The 23,023-nt window shown below is 32.4% G+C and overlaps 1 protein-coding gene across 1 annotated transcript; it reads right to left on the reverse strand.

The window, feature by feature from the left end:
* Window positions 1-1,590: 1,590 nt before the first annotated feature.
* On the reverse strand, window positions 1,591-22,305 carry LOC129227708 (mitochondrial fission 1 protein-like; the record flags this gene model as incomplete). The annotated part of the gene is given in 4 exon segments (XM_054862310.1): window positions 1,591-1,696; window positions 2,112-2,188; window positions 21,628-21,760; window positions 22,154-22,305. Coding segments are annotated over 4 exon segments (361 nt in total), but the record flags the coding sequence as incomplete, so codon positions are not given.
* Between the last annotated feature and the right edge of the window lie 718 nt (window positions 22,306-23,023).

Genomic DNA, 23,023 nt, shown 5'->3' on the forward strand with positions numbered 1-23,023 from the left:
GTAGGTTGCTTCTCTGGAGAGGTTTTATTGTGCCACCAACTAAGTAAAGCATTATTATAATAAAAGTATTAATAACTAAAATTGATCATTATTGACATAAAAAGTTGAAGCTGATCCTAGCTAAACCTGTTTTTTTTTAAATCAATTTTACCAGAGAAATTTTTCTCCCCCACACCATTAGTCAAGTTCAACACTTTTACGGGAAGTTCTCAAAAGGTGGGAACAAAAACGTTGCTCTTGAGCAATTTTTAAAATTTTGGAATTTGAAATCAATTTTGCTTTTATAGAATAGCATGTACACCTAGAACATCATACACAAGCATAAAAAGACAGCAGGTATTTATAAAAATTAATAAATAGCAAATTTAATGATCGGTCTGTAGGTAACAGATTTTGGACATCATCATAATGAAAGTTTCAGTTTTTGAACTTTTCCAATGAAAATTTTATCTATTTTTAAATTCTGCAATGAAAAATAGAGGATTTATGAAGTACATGAATGACCTTATATACTGGTCCTAAATTAATAAAATTTTGTTATGGTTTCGTAGAATCCGAAAAAAAAAAAACATCCATTTTGCCAGTGCAGGTGATAAAGTCGCCAAAACCGACGCTGTCGGCGAAAACCTGAATTCCTCTCTGGTAACCCTTTGCTTATCGTACGCTGTGAGTTGTCGCCAATCGAGGTTTGTTTGGCGATTTTTGCCGCCTTTGTTTACTATTCGTTACGATCATAACTTGAGTTTCTACTGTTATTTATGTAATGTTTAATGCATAACGTATTAATTGTGCAAAATACCAATGGATTAAAGCAATTAACATTATAATAGTTTTTTTATTAAGGTTACAAGACAGAAGATCATATTATAATGTTGAATAAATGGACAGAATTATCGCCGTCTAGATCGTAACGCAATTTGGACATCTCACATATATGTTTAAGAAAAATGATTTTGCTTCAAAGATACTGCATAAAAACATATGAAAACACTTTAAAATGATTAACAATTGATTTTGAAGATCGAAAAATACCTTTAAAACATATAAATCATATATTTAGTACTCAAATAATAGCATTGTCAAGATCGTAACTTTTGGACATACATGAAACTTTCAACTTCCTTTTTATCTAAATTTTTTTACAAAATAAATAATCTGTCTTTAATTTTTTAATTTGTAGAAAATATTATCAAAAAAAATATTCAGTTTGAGATTCATACCCTTAATTTTGTTTTTAAACCTTTGGAAATAATTAAAAATATTTTTTTTTTTTTTTTTTTTGATGGTACATTTGCTCAGTTAACGTTTTGAAAGTCCAAAATTGTGCCTTTTAGCAAAGAAAATATTTTTTTAAGGGTATTTGAAGAGCATTTTTTCCATAATTTATGTCAATTCTTGTCTCTGTACAGCATTATTATTTAACTCAAAAATTTTTGAGTCAATTAAAATGAAAGTTATTTGGTGTTGAAGCTTCAAAGTTGTGATCTGTGTTTGCTCCCACCTTTTGAGAACTGCCCTTACAAGGAAAATTATATATTTAGAAAAATTTAAAGTTCCAGATTCAATAAAACAAGCTTAATCATGGAATACCTTTTTTCATTTTCTCTTTAACAAATTTCTGCAGCTCTTGGGCTTGTCTGTTCGTAGGTTCAATGCTTAAGAATTTTGATATTAATTTCAAAGCCTGGTTATAGTCCTAGAAATTAAATTTTTATAAAATATATCATAAGATAAATTATATTCATCTCAATACAAAGAAGCAGTTACTTTTGAAAGAAAAAAAAAGATTTTAATTATATATAACAACTAACACATTTTATTACTTTTTTTCTGAATATTTTGATTCTAGGGTAAACTGATACACAAGTTGATACAAATTGCCATTATAATTAACATTTTTTTTTGTACATTTGTAAGATTATGATCCATACACAATCATTATACTTAAAAAGTCATTAATTTAAAAATTTTATGTTATTAATAAAAAAAATGCAGCAGAGTTAAGATGTAATGTTTTTATGAGTTCAATAAAACAATTCACCATTGCAATAATTTTATGTGTTGAGCACATATAAAAAGTTCATTTCCAATTTGTCCTTAGATTTACTTACTTTTAACTTTGTGTGTCCAACTGCTAAGTAGTATAAGTAATCTCGTTTTGCAGCTGCATCACCATTATGAAATAGATCTAGAAAGGGATAGTTTTCATATCCATCAAAAGTAAACAGTCTAATTTATACTTAATAGTAAAAGTATATACTGGCATAACAATGAAAATCTTAATTCAATAATAAAAGTGTTTTGAGAGTGAGATAAAGTTTAACTTTCTGCTGATTATGATTTCAAATTTTGAAAGAATAAGTACAAAAGCAGCATTGTATTAATCAATTACTTTCTGATTTAACTCCAGGTATATTTTGTTTTCATGAGAGACAGTGGAGAAAATAAAATAATTTAAATCAGTGGTGTTCTCATAGAGTATACTACATATGCACTATATACTCTTAAACATTTTTTAGACATACAGCATCCCTCAGCTTCAAAAATTTTCATATAATGATATAGTACGTATATGATCTGATACAGAATTCTGAGGGTATACTGTAATGGATTACAGCATACCCTCAGAAAAATTGATGGAAACATCATTGATTTAAATACTAATAATTATGATTAAAAAAATAAAACTTTTGTTTTCTGCCCTGACTACTTTTCTCAAGAATGTACTTTAACAGGCATAGTGTAGCTGTAGCAAAAGCATTCAACTAAAGAATTAAATGGAGGAAACCGACAAAAACAAAGTCTTTTTAGATCTGTCGTTAAAAAAGTACACTTCAAAAACCGTTTTAATTTTTGCAAAAAAGCGTTTTATGTTCATTATTTCTTATGTTACTTTTTCTGGCACATTTTGAACTATCTAGGTCCACTTCATGCCAGCGTCACAGCAAGAAATTTTTCGGTGAAAATAATTTTTGTTATACATTTATATTGACACATATATAGGTATACAACGTTTAAGTCATGGGCGCCCATATGCAAAGTTGCAAGGGGGGGGGGGCTCAAATATTTTCCCCGTGGTTTATCTGGATAGTATCCCTGTGGAAACTGATTTCAGGACAGATTAGAGTCATTAAAATTTGACATTTTTCATAACTTATTCATTAATGGCTGGAGAAGAAATGTTTTTACATTTTTGCAAAGAAAAAGTACTAAAAGCATGGAAGTTCTAATTTCAAAGGGAGGGGGGGCTCGATCCCCCACTCGTCCCCCTATATGGGCGCCCTTGGTTTAAGTATTTTGGTGGGGGGGGGATTTATTTAAAACTTTACAGGCCTCATTCCCACTACATTTCAGGCCACTACTTCATACACTGAACTATAGTTCTGTATTTTTTAAAATAAAGGTCAGGTGAGGTCACCTTGAGCTTTGACCAGATTTTTGTTTGGCCTTAAGCTATTCAGAAAGGTGGAGACTAATAGTAACTACAAAAAAATTTTTTTTGGCCATTTAAAAATATTAAGGCAGTCGCCAAAGTTGGCGACCGACAATTCCAGAAAAATATAACAAAATATACAATAAATCAAGCGAACAAAATTATCTTCATTTAACTTCAGACATAAGCTTTCAGTTTTAGTTGTCTATATCTTGAATACTTGTTTTAAAATCCTATTTTAAATACAAATTCAATTTTTTAGAAAAGATTTGCAATTAAGATTGAATGAAGAAGTTTAAGATATATAAACATGTACACAGAGGCGTAGCAAAGCATGGGTGAAGGGAGCGACAGTCCACGGCCTCGCGCTTCCTAGGGCCTTTCATCTCCAGTTCGTTCCAAATTTTTCTCAGATTAAAATTTGTTCCAAGCAAATTTTTTATTTTTTCCGTCCCGAATCAATTAAAAAAGATGGATAAAACACATTTTTCTCATCGAAAAAAAAGAAGAAAGAAAGAAAAAGAAAAACCGAAGGGCCTTGCTTCGAACTTTTCTATGATCTGTTTCTTTTTTTCTGAGCTTAAGGCGAACTCGGCTTCATCAATTGCCTATCTTTGCTTTTGTACCTTGCAGCTGTGGTCAAAAAGCAACCACGAGAAAGAAACTCCTCTCCCCTCCTCCAGAAACTATTTTGAAACCGAAAACTGGTCGGCAATAAATCTTTTTCTGCCTTCTCTAAAAATGCAGTTTTCAAAGTTCTGAAGAGTGAAAGATAAGAGGGGCATTCCACGGTATTTTTGACATTTATGTAGAGTCCTTAACATGACCTTTTTTGCCATAACTTTTTAATTTACTGTTTGATTAGCATATTATTTTATTTTGATCTTTTCCTACCAACACACCAGCTCAAATTAAAATAATTTGCAAATCAAACAGTAAATTAAAAAGTTATGGCAAAAAAAGGTCACGTTACGGACTCTACATAATGTCAAAAATACTGTGGAATGCCCCAAGAGCTAACTGGTAACTAATGGGTCAAATTGACACCAACTGGCTTCCGGGGGTGCCGATCAAATTGTCATGTGAAAAGAAAGATTTTTGTGTGGGAAGAGAAGAAAAAAAAGGAACTAATGTCATAAACCCCACTCTTGGCGACTTTTTCTTGTTCGAGCCAAGAAAGCGTCGCCAAGAAAACTATGTATAACAACATATGTCATACATCGTTCTTAACGATGCTTTTTTAGCGCCAACAGGAAAAATTCAGATAAAAAAACATGATCAAAGCACTTCAGAAGACAATATATATAAAAACAACATAAAACAACAGCAAAAAACATCACGAATATTTGCTTCAAAAATACCAGAAACTAGAAAGTTTTTGTACACAAAGGAAAATTACTAGTAGGTATTTAAAATGCTTAAATTACCAAATTACAATCAAAGCTCACCAAAGAAATATGTACCAATAGAAATAAAAGCTATTTTCCAACATGCATTTTGTCGAACAAAAACAATTCTCATACTCTACTAAAAAAGAGCAAAGCGATTCAATATGCGATGTCTAAAGCAGAAAACATCCATAAAATGTAACTATTTCAGCCAAAAAAAAAAAAAGGTTAGTTATTCAAATTAGGATGTATGAAAAGTAAAAATGTCTCGATAGAACATCCCAAACATAAACAATACAAAAATACATACATTAATTTGCCATCCAAAAATGCTTTCAAAATACCTACTAAAAATATCTACTATATCTATACATATAATAAAATAAGATGTTTGTGTGTGTGTGTGTGTGGCGCGCATCCCGGGAAAACGGTAAGGCCTAGAAAGATGAAATTTGGTATACAGGTGCAGTTTTTGTTGAAGATGTGCACCTCGGGCTTCGATTTTTGATATTTTAATTAGAAAAAAAGTTATTTAATGTTTTATGTGATTTTTAGCACTTTTAACCTCACAGACCCCGAACCAACCACGTCAGACGAATATTTTTTGTACTATAGTGTAGGAAATTTAATTTTAAGTATGATAAATGAAAAAATTTTGAAGATAGAGCAATTTTTGAATTTTTTATAGATTTTTGAAAAAACCTTTAATTTGCATTTTTTTCTGGGATTAGTTTTTTTTCGAAACCCATCCTGCGAAAAGTATTGAACCCTCAATTCTAAAATTTTAGTTGGTAATAATAAAAACATTCTGCCCCCTTCAGAAGAAAAAAGTTTTTAAAAATACGCAATAGTTTTTTTTTTACAATTTTTTTAATGCTGAACGCAACGCGAGCTGTTTGCTTGCCGGCTGAGTTCTGAACTTACCTCATCACGTGATCCAACTGAAATCGTTTGCATTCTCTTCACCTTTTTTTTTTTTTTGCAAGCGTTACTTTTTGTCGCACTACGGGGAACATAGAGCCTTTTTTTTTTGCGGGCTATTTTGATTAAATAAATAAAGCCCGCGATTTTTTGCATGATCTGTGTTTTTGTTACGGATTGGCGGTTAGGTTAGGTAGATACAGAGATAGAGATTGAGTGGACAAAAAAGTTTTATTTTTTTTCTTCGAATTAATACTTATATAAATAAAAAAAGATTGTTACTGTCAGAGGTAGATATGCATAGATCGTATAGATAGACAAATATAGAGGTTGATATAGTAGATGGACAGCAAGAAAGAGACATGCCCGTCATTTAAAAAACTTCAACGGGATGTCAAAGCCCCCCCCCCCCCACACCATGACTTTGAAAAAAACAGCGCTTTCACATAAAAGTGAGTGTGCTTTTTGTTATTTTTCGACAAAATTTGCATGAAGAGTACGCCGTTTGTGTCTCCCCTCCCCTCCTTTAAAAGTATTCCAAACGACGGAACTGGAGATAGGTCTAGAAAATATTTTATTCAAACTACTAATGATATAGATAGATATAGATTGATTGATAGCGTCACGAAATTTATTTAAGTAGCTGCCGAAGGCGTACAACATTGGCGTAAAAAGGCGAATGATAATATTGAAACATAAAGAAAAACATTGATTAATACCGTCGCTAAATTGTCTAAGCAGCCGCTGAAGGCGGCAACCCTGGCGCAAAAAGGCGAATGGTGTAAAAAGGTGGACCAGCTGGTCGCCGAAGGCGGCTAGTTTTACATAAAATAACACCTTCATATTTTTATAAAATCGTAGAGTCAACTTTTTTTCAGAAATTCAGTACCTAAAGGAGGCATGTTTACAGAATACGCTTGAATAGTTCTTGGCATTGATAAGAATTGACTTTTAGAATGAAATAACTGTACTTTTTTTGTAAAATAAATTTACATGCAGTAAATATAAAGTTGAAAATTACAAGAAACCCTCAAGATTTTGTAAAAACAAAGAATTTTGGAAGTGAGAGTTTTTTTTTTGTTTTTTTTTTTTTTTTAATTCCAAAATAAAAACCTATGTTTTTGTTGTATAAATCCTCACACTCAGTCTGAAACACAACATATGAAATAATACGCCTTATCGAGACACACCCCAAGTTGAATTTTACTCTTAATTAACGGTCAAGTTTAAACAAACTGGCATTTTCTAATATTTATTCATCAAAACACAACTACTGAATCTGAACCAACACAAAATAAGCTTTCCTATAAGGTATACTGCAAGAAAAAACAAGAATCTAAAATGTGGACTGCTAACAATTAAACAAGTTTGAACAGATTCTCTAGGTTTGCTAAACACAGGTTAGTTTAGCCAGGGATGCCATGCTTAAAAAGTTATTGCCTCATTGGCGAGAAAAGTATTTCAATTTTGTGTAAAAATCGGATGTCACCAAATGGGGGGGGGGGGAGGTATATCACATCTGTACCGAAAAAACTAAACTAGATTGTGCAGAAGATTTAGAGCTGTTTGCTCAAACATGTTTGGCTGATCCCTCATTGTATCCATATCTATATATATATATAAAAATGGATGTATGTTTGTGGGTATGTGTGTATGTTCCTTATACAAATCCAGTTTTCGTTGGATTTCTTCCAAATTTGGCACAAAGGAAAATTGTTGCTCAGGAATTCATATAGGCGGGTTTTTGGAATTTTAAAACGACCCAAAGAGGTCTAATTTCATATTTTGAGTCATAAAATTACTCTTTTCTGCACGAACGAATTTTTGTATAGTTATAAATTTAGTCTAAATGAAAAGCCAGTGAAAAAATTGCCCTGGATGAAGTTTTTTCAAAGATTAACTTTAATCGTTAAATTTGTGAACCTTGGTTCAAAGCAAATGAAAACGGTTATCAACATCTAACCACCAGGAGCTATTTTAAATGCAATCAACATAAAATGTATCCTGAACGATTGCCGTCAATGCTATTTAGCGAGAGAGTTAAAGCATGTTTGGCGAGAAAGCCGTAGATATAAGAAATGATGTTGTACATCGTTTCTTAAACTGCGACCTACGAAGCCCCAGGGGTCCATTGGTGCTACTTGATTTGAATGCTACGAACATGAGTAAGGTAGTAATATTGCATTCAATATTGACGTACAATCTTCGAATGTTTCAGCATTAGACCACTTCTATTAAAACCACATCTATTCCATCCTTGCAACAGAAATTTAATTTAATGTTCTATAATCTTTATGAAACCAATTTGCAACATATAAATTTTCTTTATACTATTCCTCGATTTACGTCAAATCTTTAAGTAATTCGGTTCAACTATAACCGATAACTTAATTCGGTTTATTAGAAGTCGCTCCAGGCGGTCAAAGAACAGGGGTACCAATAAAGCAAATAAATTGCAAAATAATCATAGTAATGCATAATAGCGCATTCGGAATTTATCTTTCAAAGGGGAGGGATGTGGTCAAGGCTTTCCTTACATGCATCTATATAGTATATAAAAATGGATGTATGTTTGTGTGTGTGTCCTTATACAAATCCACAGTTTTAGTCGGATTTCTTCCAAATTCGGCGCAGAGGTAAATTATTGCTGAGGACTTCATATAGTCTGGTTTTTGGAATTTAAAAAAAGATCCAAAGAGGTTAAAATTTATATTTTTAATCACAAAAAGGCTGTTTTCGATGTAACGAATTTTCATATTTTTATGAGTTTGGTCTGAATGAAAAGCCTGTAAAAAATGCCCTAAATGAAGTCTCTTCAAAGATTAACTGTAATTGTAAAGTTCGTGAACCTTGGTTCAAAGCAAATGAAAATGTTCAGCAACATATAACCACCAGGAGATATTTAAATGCAATCAACACAAAAGGTATACTTAACCGTTTACCCGCCAATGTTCCAAAAATGGAACATCATATTTAAGTGAAAATTTTCCCAAGAAATAACGTTAAAATAAACAAGTTTTTTTAAACACAGTTTAGTCTTATTTCAAAGTATTTTTTGATTTCCTGCTTGATTGTTTAAATGTTTTAAATTATTTATTGCGATTTTTCATAGATGAGTGTTTTTTTAGCTTTTTGCAACTTATTCTTATAAAATTTACGAAAAATTGGCTTTTTCAGAAAACGTGATGATATTTATTACAGTTGTGAAAAATACTTCAATGTATGATTTTAAAATGCTTATAGAAATATACAATGATATTTTCAAAAGGTGTACCCCCTCAAAATAGCATGTTCCAATTTTGGAACATTGGCGTTTTAGGGAGTCAAATTTCCAAGAAGTAAATCGTTCGACTTCAAAGGGGAAATTTCATTTTTTGTAATATGTTTCTTTTTTTTCTTCTAATTTTGAATGTACTCTGATGTAGATGTTGGCAAAACCAAGTAAGTTTATATTTTGAAAGGATATGACGTTTCGTTAGCAAAGAAAATAATAACAGTCTTCGGTTTGACGGACTATATGGCGACGAATCCACACCTGCTCGGAAAGCTACATTGTTACGTGATAATAAAAAATAATATTAGTGAGCATTTTATTCTTCATATTTTAAATGCAGTTCAATAATTTGCTTGCTTTGTTTTCGAGCGAAACGAAATTCTGTTTGAAGTATACCAACTGTTCATAAATGTTAAAAAGTGTCTACAAGATTTCTTACTGTAGAACAAGCTGTGGCTTATTTAGAGACATTGTCAGATTCGGATTTGCCAGATGTAGATATATGCCAATTACCCTCTGATGAACCAGGAAATATCACTGAGGAAGAATAAATGTTGACAGAGATGAAATCCTACAATTTTTTGGTTTGCTGCTATTGAGTGGGTACCATTCTGTACATTCTGAAGATATGTATTGGAGCAGTGCAGAAGATACATCTGTGCTAATTGTTAGGACTCGACCGATGCATCGGCGCCGATGGTTCAACAATTTAGCCATCGGCATCGGCGGCCGATGCTAACTTGCAGGAAACATCGGCCCATCGGCCTTAAAAACATCGAAAAGCCGATGGAATTGGCCGATGTTTTTGAAAAAAAAAAGGATCTTTGTTTAACTTTTTAACACAAAGTAAAAGGAGTTACTGTTTTCATGCAAAATTGTTTACTTAAATTTCAGTATGAATTTCTATTTTAGTCACCCCTGAAAGAGATTTTAATACTGCATTCAGGTACCAAACAAGTTAATTATTGCGCTGTTTCTTGCGGCTGGATGTACGTATGTATCTCTCATAAGTCATAATTCAAAAATAGTAAGCTGTGGAACGCAAAACTTTTTCGCATGTTGGATGTGCGCACGCTACAGTTGTGCACTTTCCTTTTTGTTTTCGATCGGGTGTTCTAAAAAGCCTATTAACTGATTTTTTGTGGCTATTAATTACTTATTTCAATGCAAAACTAACATAGCGTCTCAGACTGACGATCATTTTGTGATGTATTGCAGAAATGGAGACCATGGAAACAAATATGAGATGGCGAAACCGGTTTTGTTTCATTTTGTTAGATTCCCGTTGAACCGACGATAATTTTTAATATTTCTATATTTGTAATATGAACCACAGTAATGCAGACTTTTCTGTATCGCTTCGGCGTAGCTACAAGTTTGGGGCCCATCTAAATACATTTTGGGGCCCTATTTCATTATCACAGAAGTTGTAAACATTTACCATAAGCATTTATTTGTAACTCCTGCGGTGCCTCTATGGTTATGGGGCCTCTCGCGCAATTGCAACTTATGCTATATTTTAAATCCGCCGCTGCACGTCAAAACAAACTCGTGTGCAAGTTTTAAAAGGGTTTTTCTGCTGAATGTTTATGATTATTTTGAACTCTATTTTTTACGACTAATTTTTGTATTTCCGAGAACACTTGCGTGCCCCTCCTCCCACTCCCTCAATTTCTGAAATTAAACTAAAGTTGTACTTCTGAGTTGTTTAAAACCAACACCATTCATAAAATTAAAGATTTTTTTTCAAGTGTTATCTATTGTTTAGGAAGAGTTTAGAGCATTAATTAGAAATTGATTAAAGACGTTTTGAATTGTGACATAATTCGGAAAACAAAGAGTTTGAATTTTTCTTCGGAAATGCTGAAGTAGATTCAGAAACTCTTCCGAGGCGTTGGTGGTAGCGGTTCTGTACTAAAAAAATTAAGCCGAAGTTGGGGCCGAAGTTTAACGTTGTGAGTTATTCCAAAATCAGAGGGTGACCCCCCCCCCCCAACCCACCGTCGTCGTTTCAAGCATTTCTTAAATATTTAGCGATTCTTTAGTTTGGTCAAGAAATGTCATTTTGTGTATTTCTCATACTTGTTTCACCTATATTTTGTAATGCGCCATCTTTTTTGCATCATTAATAGCGATTGATTTTTTTTCCTGTTATAAGTAACGATTTTTATGTATTTATTTAAAATCAATGAATAAGTTATTTTCGTTTTCATCATATGTTTAATAATATGTTATAGAAAAGTTTCAAGGATTTTCTATTATGCAATTTTTAAATTTCAGAAAAGTATTGTTAAATTGAAAAACTTAATTTGAATTTGTGTGTAGTGCTTCATAAAAGATTAAACAATCAAATTGTTCAATATTACGTGTGCAAACATCAGATAAAGTAGTATATGTATTCAGTTATTAACTTGGTGGTGTAAATATTGAGTTTATTGTAGCTGCGTTTTAAGAATCTCGCTGTTTTCATGGCTATTTCTTTTTTCCGCAAAATTTATGTCACTGTTATACATTTTATGAAAAATGCAAACTTTTCTACTCATAAATTTTAAATAAGTATAAAAATATTCCTATTATGATTTATATTGTACTTTATCTGTTACCTTTTTTTTGTTTAATTTGATGACTAAAAAATGTCTACGTGCAATCTTTACACTTTAATTGCGTAATTTGTTGACGGTTTCATAGTTTTATTCTTAATTTTTTTTTTTTTTTGAATGATTAAACAACATAATTTAATATTTTTTAACTATGTTTAGTTTAATAAGATAAATAAATACCTTTGTGCTGAATAGTAAAGTCAAAACAAACAACGTAAGTAGAAGCACAAATTTGTAAATTACAGCAGACACGTGTTTCGGCGTTACAGGGAACGCCTTTTTCAATGCAAAAAATAATGAGCTTATGGATGAAAAGACATCCGACAAAAGTCAAGAGCAGATAAGCATGCAGCTTAAAAGATAAAAACAGCGGATTAGCCAAACAACCAATGACAAAGTTATAAACCGATCAGGAACCAATAGGAATGCAAGCAAGGGCCAGGAGCTTTCTCTTAGGTACGAACCCAGAAAGAAAGAATTCAATTGGACAAGGATTAAGCCGAAGCTTAAACAAAAAGAAAAGAAATTGACAGTAACCGTGAACTGCAAGAAAGGAAAAGCAGAATGGAAAACCAAGAAATAAAATAAACAGAAACAAAAAATATTCGAAAAAAGGAAAAATAAAGATAAATAGAAGAAAATTAGGGGGGGGGGGGTGTCAAAAAGGTAAAAATAAACAAAGGAAGATAGATAAAAATGAGTGGGAAAAAAGGGGAGTATTAAAGATATGGGAGCCAAATGTTAGAAAAATATGGAACTGAACTAAGATCGTTAACTAAGTTAGAACTGTTCCTCAAAATATGAAAGAATCCGCTGTTTTTATCTTTTAAGCTCCATGCTTATCTGCTCTTGACTTTTGTCGGATGTCTTTTCATCCATAAGCTCATTATTTTTTGCATTGAAAAAGGCGTTCCCTGTAACGCCGAAACACGTGTCTGCTGTAATTTACAAATTTGTGCTTCTACTTACGTTGTTTGTTTTGACTTTATGTTTAGTTTACCTAAATCTAACATAACATTCAGATTTCAGTAATATCATTATTACAATATTACTGAAATCTTAATTATATGTTCAATTAAAAAAATCTATTGTTTATTAAACAGTCTCTTCGTTTTTCTTCCTTTTTTTCTTTGGCTGTTGTTCTTTGTCTTCCATCATACAGCAGTCAAAAAAGGAGAAGGATAACTACACCCTATACATATTGTACGTAGTACGATCCAAAAGTTCGGGGGACAAGCTGTATAAAACCTTACCCAGAATAGTTCACATTACCGAAGCACATCCACCTTCAAAAGGTCATCTTGAGGGACTATGTACTTCTGCCAGTGTTCGTATAACTTTTGGAAACACTCCTGGAAGCCATTTTTCGCTAACTTCTGTGATGCAGCTTTATCTTCTCCTCACGGAAGAAAGCGGCGTCCATGCAAATGGTTTTTTTTTTTTTGCCTGGGAACAAGTAAAAGTCACACGGAGCTAAGTCCGACGAAACGTTATGTTATTTGTTTGTCTTATCAGAGTATTGACCAATCAAACCGTGCATCCTCAACATGAAAGTCGCCTTCTTCCCCACGATGAAGTTAAAGCAGCAGCGCAAGAGGCCTTACAGGACGTTGCGATAAATGTCTTCTAGGAGTCCTTCTAAAAGCTATACGAACGTTGGCAGAAGTGCATAGTCGTTCAAAGTGACTATTTTGTAGATAGATGTACATACTTCGGTAATGTGAACTATTCACGGTAAATTTTTATACAACTTGCCCTCAAACTTTTAGATCATACTACGTACGTATGAGTTTTAAACTTACTATTTCATAATGTTTTTGAGTGACGTAAGTTGACGCGCATGAAGACATCACAAGAGAATTTGCGATAATTTACTAAGGAGACGTTCAAAATGGATATTTCGGTCATCTATTTGTTCTTAGGTACATATGCATATACATGTGCGCCGAAAAAACTTGTGAAGTTTAAATTGGATGATCGTAAAATAAAAATTTAGGTCGAAATCTGATTTTTTTTGGGGGGGAGGGGGGATTACAATTCCTTATTCGTTGAAAGGAAGTAAAGTGAAATGAATCAATGATTCTTTAAATCCCTGATAATATTATCATTTTTTTTTCTGTTAGATTTTTTTTTTTTTTTTTTGCCATCGGCCAACAGCATCGGCCATCGGCAATCGGCCATTTGGAGGAAAACAATCGGCCATCGGCCACCTTTGAACAATCGGCCAACAATCGGCATCGGCCCATCGGCCAAAAAATGCCATCGGTCGAGCCCTACTAATTGTACCAACAGTTATGCCTCAAAATCGTTTTCGAAAAATAAAAAACAACTTTCATTTGATGGACAACCATGAATTAAAACAAAATGACAAACCAAGAAAAGTATACCCTATTTACGAAGAATTGTGTAAAAACCTTCAACAATTTGGTGTATTTCATGAAAAATTGAGCATAGATGAATCTATGGTTCCCTACTACGGTCGGCATTCATGTAAAATGTTTATTAGATGAAAACCAATAAGATTCGGCTTCAAAATTTGGATGTTGTGCTTTTCAAGTGGATACCCATATTCGATGGAGATTTATTCAGGCAAAAAAGAAGGATCCCCTGATGTGCAATTAGGATCCAGAGTTGTAAATGATCTATTATCAGTTTTGACTGACACGTCTAAGCATGAAGTATACTTTGATAACTTTTTTACATCATATGACTTAATTTCTCAGCTATCAAAAAAGGTGTACGAGCAACAGGAACAATTCGTGTAAACCGAACTGGCCATTGTCCACTGAAATCTAAAAAAGCTTTTTCTAAAGAAGATCGAGGAAATTTTGATTATTGATCTGATGGATCAGTGTACCTGTGCAGCTGGAATGATAATGCAGTGGTTACATTAGCATCTAATTTTTATACACATGAGCCACTTGCATCTGTAAAATGTTACTCAAATGCGCAGAAATGCAAGATAGATGTGCCACAACCTCATCTTATCAAGAGATACAATGAAGGAATGCAATTCTTCCTTTCATATCATGGGCATTAGATATTTCTGTATTGGATTTCCTGAATTCTGATATGTGCATAAATGCAATTTAAAATATTATTTTTAAAATATTAATTTATTAGTTTAAAATATTAATTTATAAAGTATGCTAAGATAAAAACCGCATTCAAAACCTCTTAGTTTAAAAAAATTCTCTGAAAAAAAAAACTTCATGCAAAGCGCCAATGTTCCAAAAATGGAACACACTGAAAAACATAGTAAAAATTTTTTTTCTGGAAATTTTATTTTATTTCTGTATTTACTAGACATAAATAGATATAATTTCAAAAAATTACTCAAATTTGATCATCCGTCAATAGTTCGGCGGTTAAACGGTTAACAGTGGCCGTAAAGTCGATCAGCGACAAGCGCAAAGCATGTTTGGCAAGAAAGCTGAACGGAAAAGAAATGCTGCTGGTTATTGTTTTTTTAATAGCATCCTGCAAAGCAGGAATGCATTGCGGTCTCCGACGGTTCTACTTGCTTTGGTATTTCCATAGCAGCAATGGTAGAGTGAAATTATGGATCAGTATTTCCCACATGAACAGCCCAGAAAATACCAAAATTAGTTCGGTATCAATAATTCATTCATTATCTATGTACAAGCTTCAACAATTTAATGTTGGATGGTCCTTAAAATCAATATGCATATGTTCTTTATACTATTCTATGATTTACGTCGGATCTTCACATAATGCGGTTCAACTAAGTTTAATCGCTGCAGGCTAACAAAGAACAGGGGTAAAAAATACTAATTTCTCAAATAAATTGCAAAATAATCATATTTGTGCGTAATAGATCTGGAATTAGTTTTTCAAGGGGGAGGGGGGATGGTCATAACGTTTCTTACATGCACATAAACTACCATACTAGAATTGCCAATATGTGCTAAAACTAAAGGTTGTGCACCTTTTTTATCCGCAAAACCACGCGGAAATATAATTCGGCGGAATTCATACAGTTTGGGAGGATTGGAGTTTTAAGTTTGGAAAAAATGCAAATAATTATTAATTTAAATTTAAACTGTATTAAACTGCAAAAAAATGCTACGTTTTTTTATGTAAACAAATTTCTTCATTTGAAATTTTATATTACCTTAACGCTCGAGTAATAATACACCTGATGAAGCATCTTCGCCGACTAGCAATAATTTTTAAATCTGTTAGCTGGTATGATGCAACTTTTGACAGAGATTACTATTGAAAAAGGCATGATGAAATATTGCTCCACAATATGAAGTTTTTTCTTCATCGTTAAATAAACTGAACAAAGCTACATTCGCAATAACAAAGCTCAGTTCGATAACTGCTATTGTAAACAATCGAAAAATATTGGAAGTTTGTAGCTACCTCTAAGCATTTCAACCGTCTTTGAAGAAGTGCTGTGAGATATGAATGGAAAATTATCACTGTAATAGCTTAAATTCTCTTTAACAGTATAGGGATAAGGTGAAACTCTTTGCATCCTCACGTGTAACCACAATGGAACCTTTTTTAAACTTCAAGAGATTGTAATCTTCAGTGAGACTTTGTTTTCTATCATGAACAACAAGTCATAAGAGCAGTCGATTAAGTGCTGTAGATGCATTTGAGATGTAATTATTTTATGTTACTTGCTCGGTTGGCTTCACTCACAAATGTAATTTTTTTTACTGCTGGGAGGGGGACTAAGAACAATATTTAGGAGAAAGTTTTGAGTTAAATTTATGGATCAGAAAAATTTGAATCATTTAAGTTTTAAATTTTTAGACTACATTTCAAAACGGAAAATACATTTCGTTTACTTTTAAGCTGTGGATAAGGGGAACAAAATATGCAACAAGATTCTGTAAAATATAAACAAAAGATTTGTCTATTAGGCAGTTGTAAGAACAAACAAGACGTTTCTTTTTCATTTCTTGGACTGCAAATAATATTTTTAAAAAAATCTAACACGGATATTGACCAAAAAGCGTACGCCTACTTCTTTCTCTATAACGCAGTTTAATTAACGGTTTTTAAATAGTTCGTTCAATAAGTTCACGTCCACTTACTTCTATTTTTATTGTTTTAAATATTTAAAATAATAACTGTAATGTAGTCATTGGACCCATTCCCACCTCTCACGACCACTGTCTCTCAATAAATTAAAACTTTGATGTTCTCTAAGAAATACTCTGTCTAAAGCAACAAAACTTAAACACGTGCTCTCTCTACCGGCATCAGTGTGAGATATCATGTATAACATTTACGGCAAGTATTAGGTTTTAAAAATTTGAACAAGAACTTAAATCTTGACAAATTTGAAATCGTTACAAGACATTAATATTACTATCTAACTATCATTTTTACCTACGAAAATAGAAATTTGACGTCAATATAAGAAAATCAAACGTAGCTGACGTGCGTCTTTTTAGGCAAGTTACACTTATCCAATTTTACTCTAATGCATGGCACTAAATCACCATGGAAAGAGCGAGCATACACATTTTGTAAAGTTTTTTTATAGTAAACAAACTTTTTCTGCGAAATGTGCTTGCCTGAAAACATACAAATAACCTATCACTTGGTCGCTTCATTCGAAAAACATCGCCAAAAAATCCGCAAAAGGGAGTGTTATCGTCTTTTAACAACACAGACTGAATTCTTAATTTTGGACATTGAGGATGATTTTAAATTAATCTGAAAATATTGTAACTGTGTCCAAGAAGACTATTTTGTACATATTCGTGCCTGATAATAGGGATTGACTTTTTTTTTTCAAGTTCACGACTCTTTCTAAGGAAACATTTAATGATTTATTTCCGAATAAAATGTATGTGAAAAGAACTGTTGTATTTTTTGACGTATTGGGGGAAACAAAGCCTACAAAGACAGCACAACGCTTTTCTTTCGAAGCATCACGTAAAAGATTTTCCCACAAGATGTGCGAAAGACAATCATTTGTCTTTGCATTAAGATAATTTATGTACTGCCCGTCTGATTTAACCTCAGACTATGTACCAGTGGACACTACAGAGCCCAAACAATATTCCTCATACTTTTTTGCTTTAAGTTGATGTTACTTTTTCGGCAAATGCTTAATTTTCTGTGGTATTTAAAGTATTTTGAAGATTTGAACCTAGAAACCTGTGTGAATGTAATTTTTTATGTTCATTCAGATAGAATTCATTCATTTGATTATCCAAAAGATATGTTGCATTGAAAAGCACCCGGGCAACGCCGGGTAATAAGCTAGTAAAACATAATTATGTTTCATTTCATTGTAAATTGTCCCTACTGTATTTCTAACATTATAGCAAGCAGTGGCGGGTCTAATGGTAAGCGGCCGCCTAGTAACACAAAATATTGCTTAAAAACTTCGTTTTTTAGGACTTCTATTTCGAAAGTTTTTTTCGGGAGAAACCCTAGAGATCCGCTTCCAGTAATATCAATCAAAGTCTGTCGGTAACTTCGTTTTGGAAATCCAATTTTTAAAAATTGGGGGAAAGTTTGGTCGATTTCCCTCTATTTTTGTAAAAAGTCAATCAGAGACAGCCTCTAAGTCCCATTGCTTAGTCTGACATCAACAAATATCGCCTATAATCACATTTTAAGAGTTCCGTTTCTAAAAATGTCCTCAGACGGCCACCCAAAATTGTCCTTCCCATAACGTCACCATAGACCGTCTGAAACTGAGTTCTTCAGACTAGAATTTCAAAAATTTCTCTGGGAAAGGACCGCCAGACCTTCGTGTATCAGCTACGGAAAATTTTAAGTGCGCCCTCCTTAGATATTTCCTGATTGCGCCACTGAAGCGTATGTGACCTAAAAATAAAAAGTTCATCCTGATTTATTATTAATATTTTTTAAAATGATAACTTCTTTATTGAGGTTATTTCTAAGAATGTTATTGTGGTATCTGTTTTGATGTCGCACCCCCCCCCCCTTTGTACACTTTGAATTACAGCCTTAATAAATACATGGCTTTATTTTGTAAATTTTTTTTTAATTAACAAGATTTATTGGCTGGTATTTAATGGACAATATATTTTTGAATACTTTAAATGTGGGAAGGAATCGGCATTTTGCATTTTAGTCTGGGGCGAAACTGCTAGAGCCGGCCCTGCACAGAATATAAGAACAACTTCATCTGGAATTTATCTCAAATGGGGGAAGAGAGAGGCCTCGCAAAATTTGACTGCTCTTAATGTTGCTGTTGCTAGGCCACTGCATGTACATAATGCAATACTACATTGCAAAATGATGTGATGTGAGATGTAGAAATTAGTATTGAAACATGATTCGAGGTGGCCACCAACAGTGGAAAAGTGATCACTAACTTTTTTGAATTCACAGGCCATTATCAATGTTTACAGTCTGAACAGGGTGGCGTCAGGAACTGTGAAAAAAAGTTCCCTGACTTTTCCCTGATTAAGTTCACCAAATTTCCCTGATTTACGTTACCAATGATAATGGTTTTCTTTCTTTGCTTTACTTGAAATCCATTGTATGTTTGTATAAAATGCAGTATTTTAAACGTTCTAAGTTATGTAAAGTTGTTGAATTAAAGATATGTTTTAAAAAGATACTTTTTTTAATAAAATGGTTAAAAAAAACAAGACTATTTTTTTTGGGGGGGGGGGGAATAACCTACAAAACAGTATATTAAATTTTTATACAATGGAAAGATTATAGAAAATTAAAAAAAAAAACTTTACATCCAGAAACCAATTAGTATAAGAATTTTAAGAAACTATTAAAATTACTTTTAAAAACATATGTATTTATGATAGAACTAAAAAGTAATTGAAATTATTTTGACCTAAGTTTTCAAACAGTATAGTAATTGTTGCAAGAATAACAAGTCATAGTGAAAGAATAGAAGTAATGCAGTTATTCTTATATAACTAATTGACATATTTATGCAAAACAGATGAAACCATTTGACAAACATTCATAGGGAGCTTTTCTCTAATCAAGAACATAGGTTTTTAAAGAATGAATACAGCATTTTAACAATAAAAAAAATTAAGATATTTACTTAAGTACACAAGTTAACTCTATTTCAAATGATTTCAGTATGTAACGAGAAAAAATCTTCGATTGCTTTTGTAACAAACAACTTTGAAATGCAAGGGGGAAAAAATGAAAAAAAAAAGCAATTAGTTAATTTCAAAATATATAAAAGAAGAATACAACTTGGTTATAAAGTTAAAGAATCACTAAAATCTGAAGAAAAGAAAACCTTTATAATCTGCGGTGACAACAAATAGTATAACGGCAAAAACAAAGGTTTTTTAATTGAAAGTTCAATTTTAGCAATTAAATTAAAAACGCGAATGAGTAATAACTTTCAAGCTTTTATCAGTATTAATTCAAAAACCAAAGATTTCTTTTTGAAATCGTGATTACAGTAAACTAATTACTTCGAGACAATGGAATAAAGGCAAACGAGCTAAGGCATAATTGAAGGCTTCCTCTTTGCCTGTATGGTTGTTTATTTTACGTAGCATTGAAAGCGTAAAAGGAAATTTCAAGCTATGTAAAATAAACAACCTAACAGACACAAAAGCAATCTTAGGAAGTTCATCCTGTGGTTAATACGTAAGATTCAATACTTTGACGTTGAGGAAAAAAGATGCACAAATATGCGGCAGTATAATCGCACCTTTAAGTAAAAGTAAAATCAAAATCATTAAAAGTAAAATCATTAATTTTACTTTTTTTTGAACAGATAATTGGCGGAAAATGTGTAGGGAATTAAGAGTACTTAACTTTGTAAAGAAAAAAAAAAAAAAAAAAAAATTCTTCAAAAAATCAATTTTCCCTGATTTTTTGTTATTTTTTCAAAATTCCCTGATATTTCCCTGACTTTTCCCTCATTAATAAAGTTCCCTGACTTTTCCCTGATCTCCCTGATCTGTCGCCACCCTGCTGAATCATTACTAATCAGACAAAAGAGTCAGTAACAGACAAAATGCCTTTTTTTCACGCTCATACAAATGGGTAATTCCATGTCAAATAGGCACTCAATCTGGCCATCTCAAACTTTGAAAATCCTACTCTTTGAGGTTTTAAATTCACTTGTATGTTTTTATGTTTTCAAAAATTTATCATTTATTATAGATGAGATTAATTTTTGAAATTTATTTAAAAGAACTTTTGTTTTCTTGACAGCAGTGCCTTAAAATGTACAGAAGTTTAATGAGAACAACTGAATTATATAATAGCTCATTTTAAAGACAATATCAAGGACGTTAATTTGATAACCTGAATAACCTTCAAAAAAAAAAGTAAAAATGTTTATTTTTTAAATAGTTAAGTTTGCTTTCAAATTTTTTGGGGGAAAAAAAAAAGACTTTTATTGTACTTTAATGAACAGAAAATTTTAGAGTGAAATCATAAAAGGATTATAAGTTATAGCAAATAACGTACGATATTATTACTGCAATATCTGCTTAACTTTTTTAGTAACTTGTGATTCTGTTACGGTCCTACTTTGAACATTTATTGATGCATTTATAAAATATACATTAAAAATCACAGCATTAAAAAAAGTTTCAAAACACTTACTCAAAAAAAATTTAGTAAATTTGAAAACTTGGTGAGAAACTTTCGGGGCGGGGGAGGAGGTGAACCATTCTGGCCTGATTGGTAAGGTGCTGCGCTCGTAACCGAACAATCTAGGGTTTAATGGCAGCTGGTCAAAGATCTTTCTTGTTGATTAATGATATTTAGGATACATTAAATATGTAGTGGTCATAAAGTCCTCCAAGTTCCCTTTCTAAATCAATTCCTCTGGGGGTGTTGGAAAGGGGATAACTCAGCTTCTGGTTTAAATTAAAAAAAAAAAAAACAGTTGCCTTCAGGGACTATCAAAACGGTTAAACCACGCATAGTAGTAGGTACTGAAAATTGTGCAGGGTAGTGTAATGTACAGCAAGTACTAATGAATAACATGAAATAAATTATAAAAATACACTTTCCATTATCAAGTAAAGTAAACATTACCTTCCAATAACACAACACCTCTTCGAATATCAGCCGCATATTTACTTCTGATTAGACACCAAGCATAGTCAAACTGCTCCCGTGGAGATACAGTGCCGTTTTGTAAATGCTCATGATACACCGCTTCAAATTTCTAAAAATGACAATGATAAAGAAATATCACTTCTGCAATTAAGAAACAGTTAAACCCCAGAACTCCCCAGTATGTGCATAGTGAAAGTACACTATTTCAGAATATTAGATGAATCAAGACAAGGAATAGTTAGTAAAAACTTCTGACAAAATTATTATAGTGAACACTAACAGCAAAGAACAGCGTAAAACCATTACAAAATACCAAATGCACCTACTGAATAGTACATTCATTGCATAGTATAAAATATTGTAAAGTGTGGAACTATCAAACTAAAGTTCTAAAGAATACTTATCATAATAAGAGAATATTGACGTGCGAAAGAGGAAACGATTAATTCCGCAAAAAAAATCCAAAACAAGTAGAAATAAATGTACAAGAATTGAACATTACTCTTAAATCTTCAGAGGATATATAATCCTCCAAGATATTTTCCATTTCTAGCTGATAAAACACGAAAATCTGCTATAAATTTAAATTTTCAAGAACTTATTTAAGACCTGTTTCAAGACACACACAATCAAAACAAGAGAGATGATTACATGGGAATTCTTCTTCTTCTTCTTCTGACGCCTAGGCGCAATACTTAGATGAGAGCCTGGATGCCAGAGTCCCTACTCTCCAATACGCATATTGGGTCCAGATATTGTGAGACGAATGTCATACTTTACATATTAAATAGGTTGTCATGTTGGATGGACAAATACAATGGAAACACATATAACATAAAAATAAAAAGGAAAGAAAAGACATCACACGAAGAAGAACGAAACTCAGGCAGAAAACAAGTGAAACGAAAAGAAATCAAAACGAAACAAGAGTGGCAAACGCCACGAGCCGCCGCCCATAATGAGGGTTTTGAAGTAAAACATAGTTGCAATACTCGTGTGTTGGATTTGCACAGATATTTAGGAAAGGGGTAATGGAATCTCGTTGCAATTTGTGCTTAGGGCAGTTGAAAAGGAGGTGAACAAAGTTTTCTTCGGTGTTACATAGGTCACAGTTTGGATTATCCGCTCTCTTCATTTTGTACAGCTTATCCTTCGTCATCAGCGAATTGGAGATAATCCGATTTATTGTTGTTTCGGAATGTCTATTAGGCAGCCAAGGTATTTGTTTATCAATGGGAAGAATTCTGAATTTAAATTTGTTGTGGTATTTGGAGTTCTGCCATATTATATTTTGTTCCTTTTCAATTTCCGATTTTATATAATTCCTTATGTCTTTAAAAGAACATATAGGAATAATGGGAGTTGACGTGCT

This window comes from Uloborus diversus, chromosome 8, assembly GCF_026930045.1.
Source record: "Uloborus diversus isolate 005 chromosome 8, Udiv.v.3.1, whole genome shotgun sequence".
Classification (NCBI taxonomy): Eukaryota; Metazoa; Arthropoda; class Arachnida; order Araneae; family Uloboridae; genus Uloborus; species Uloborus diversus.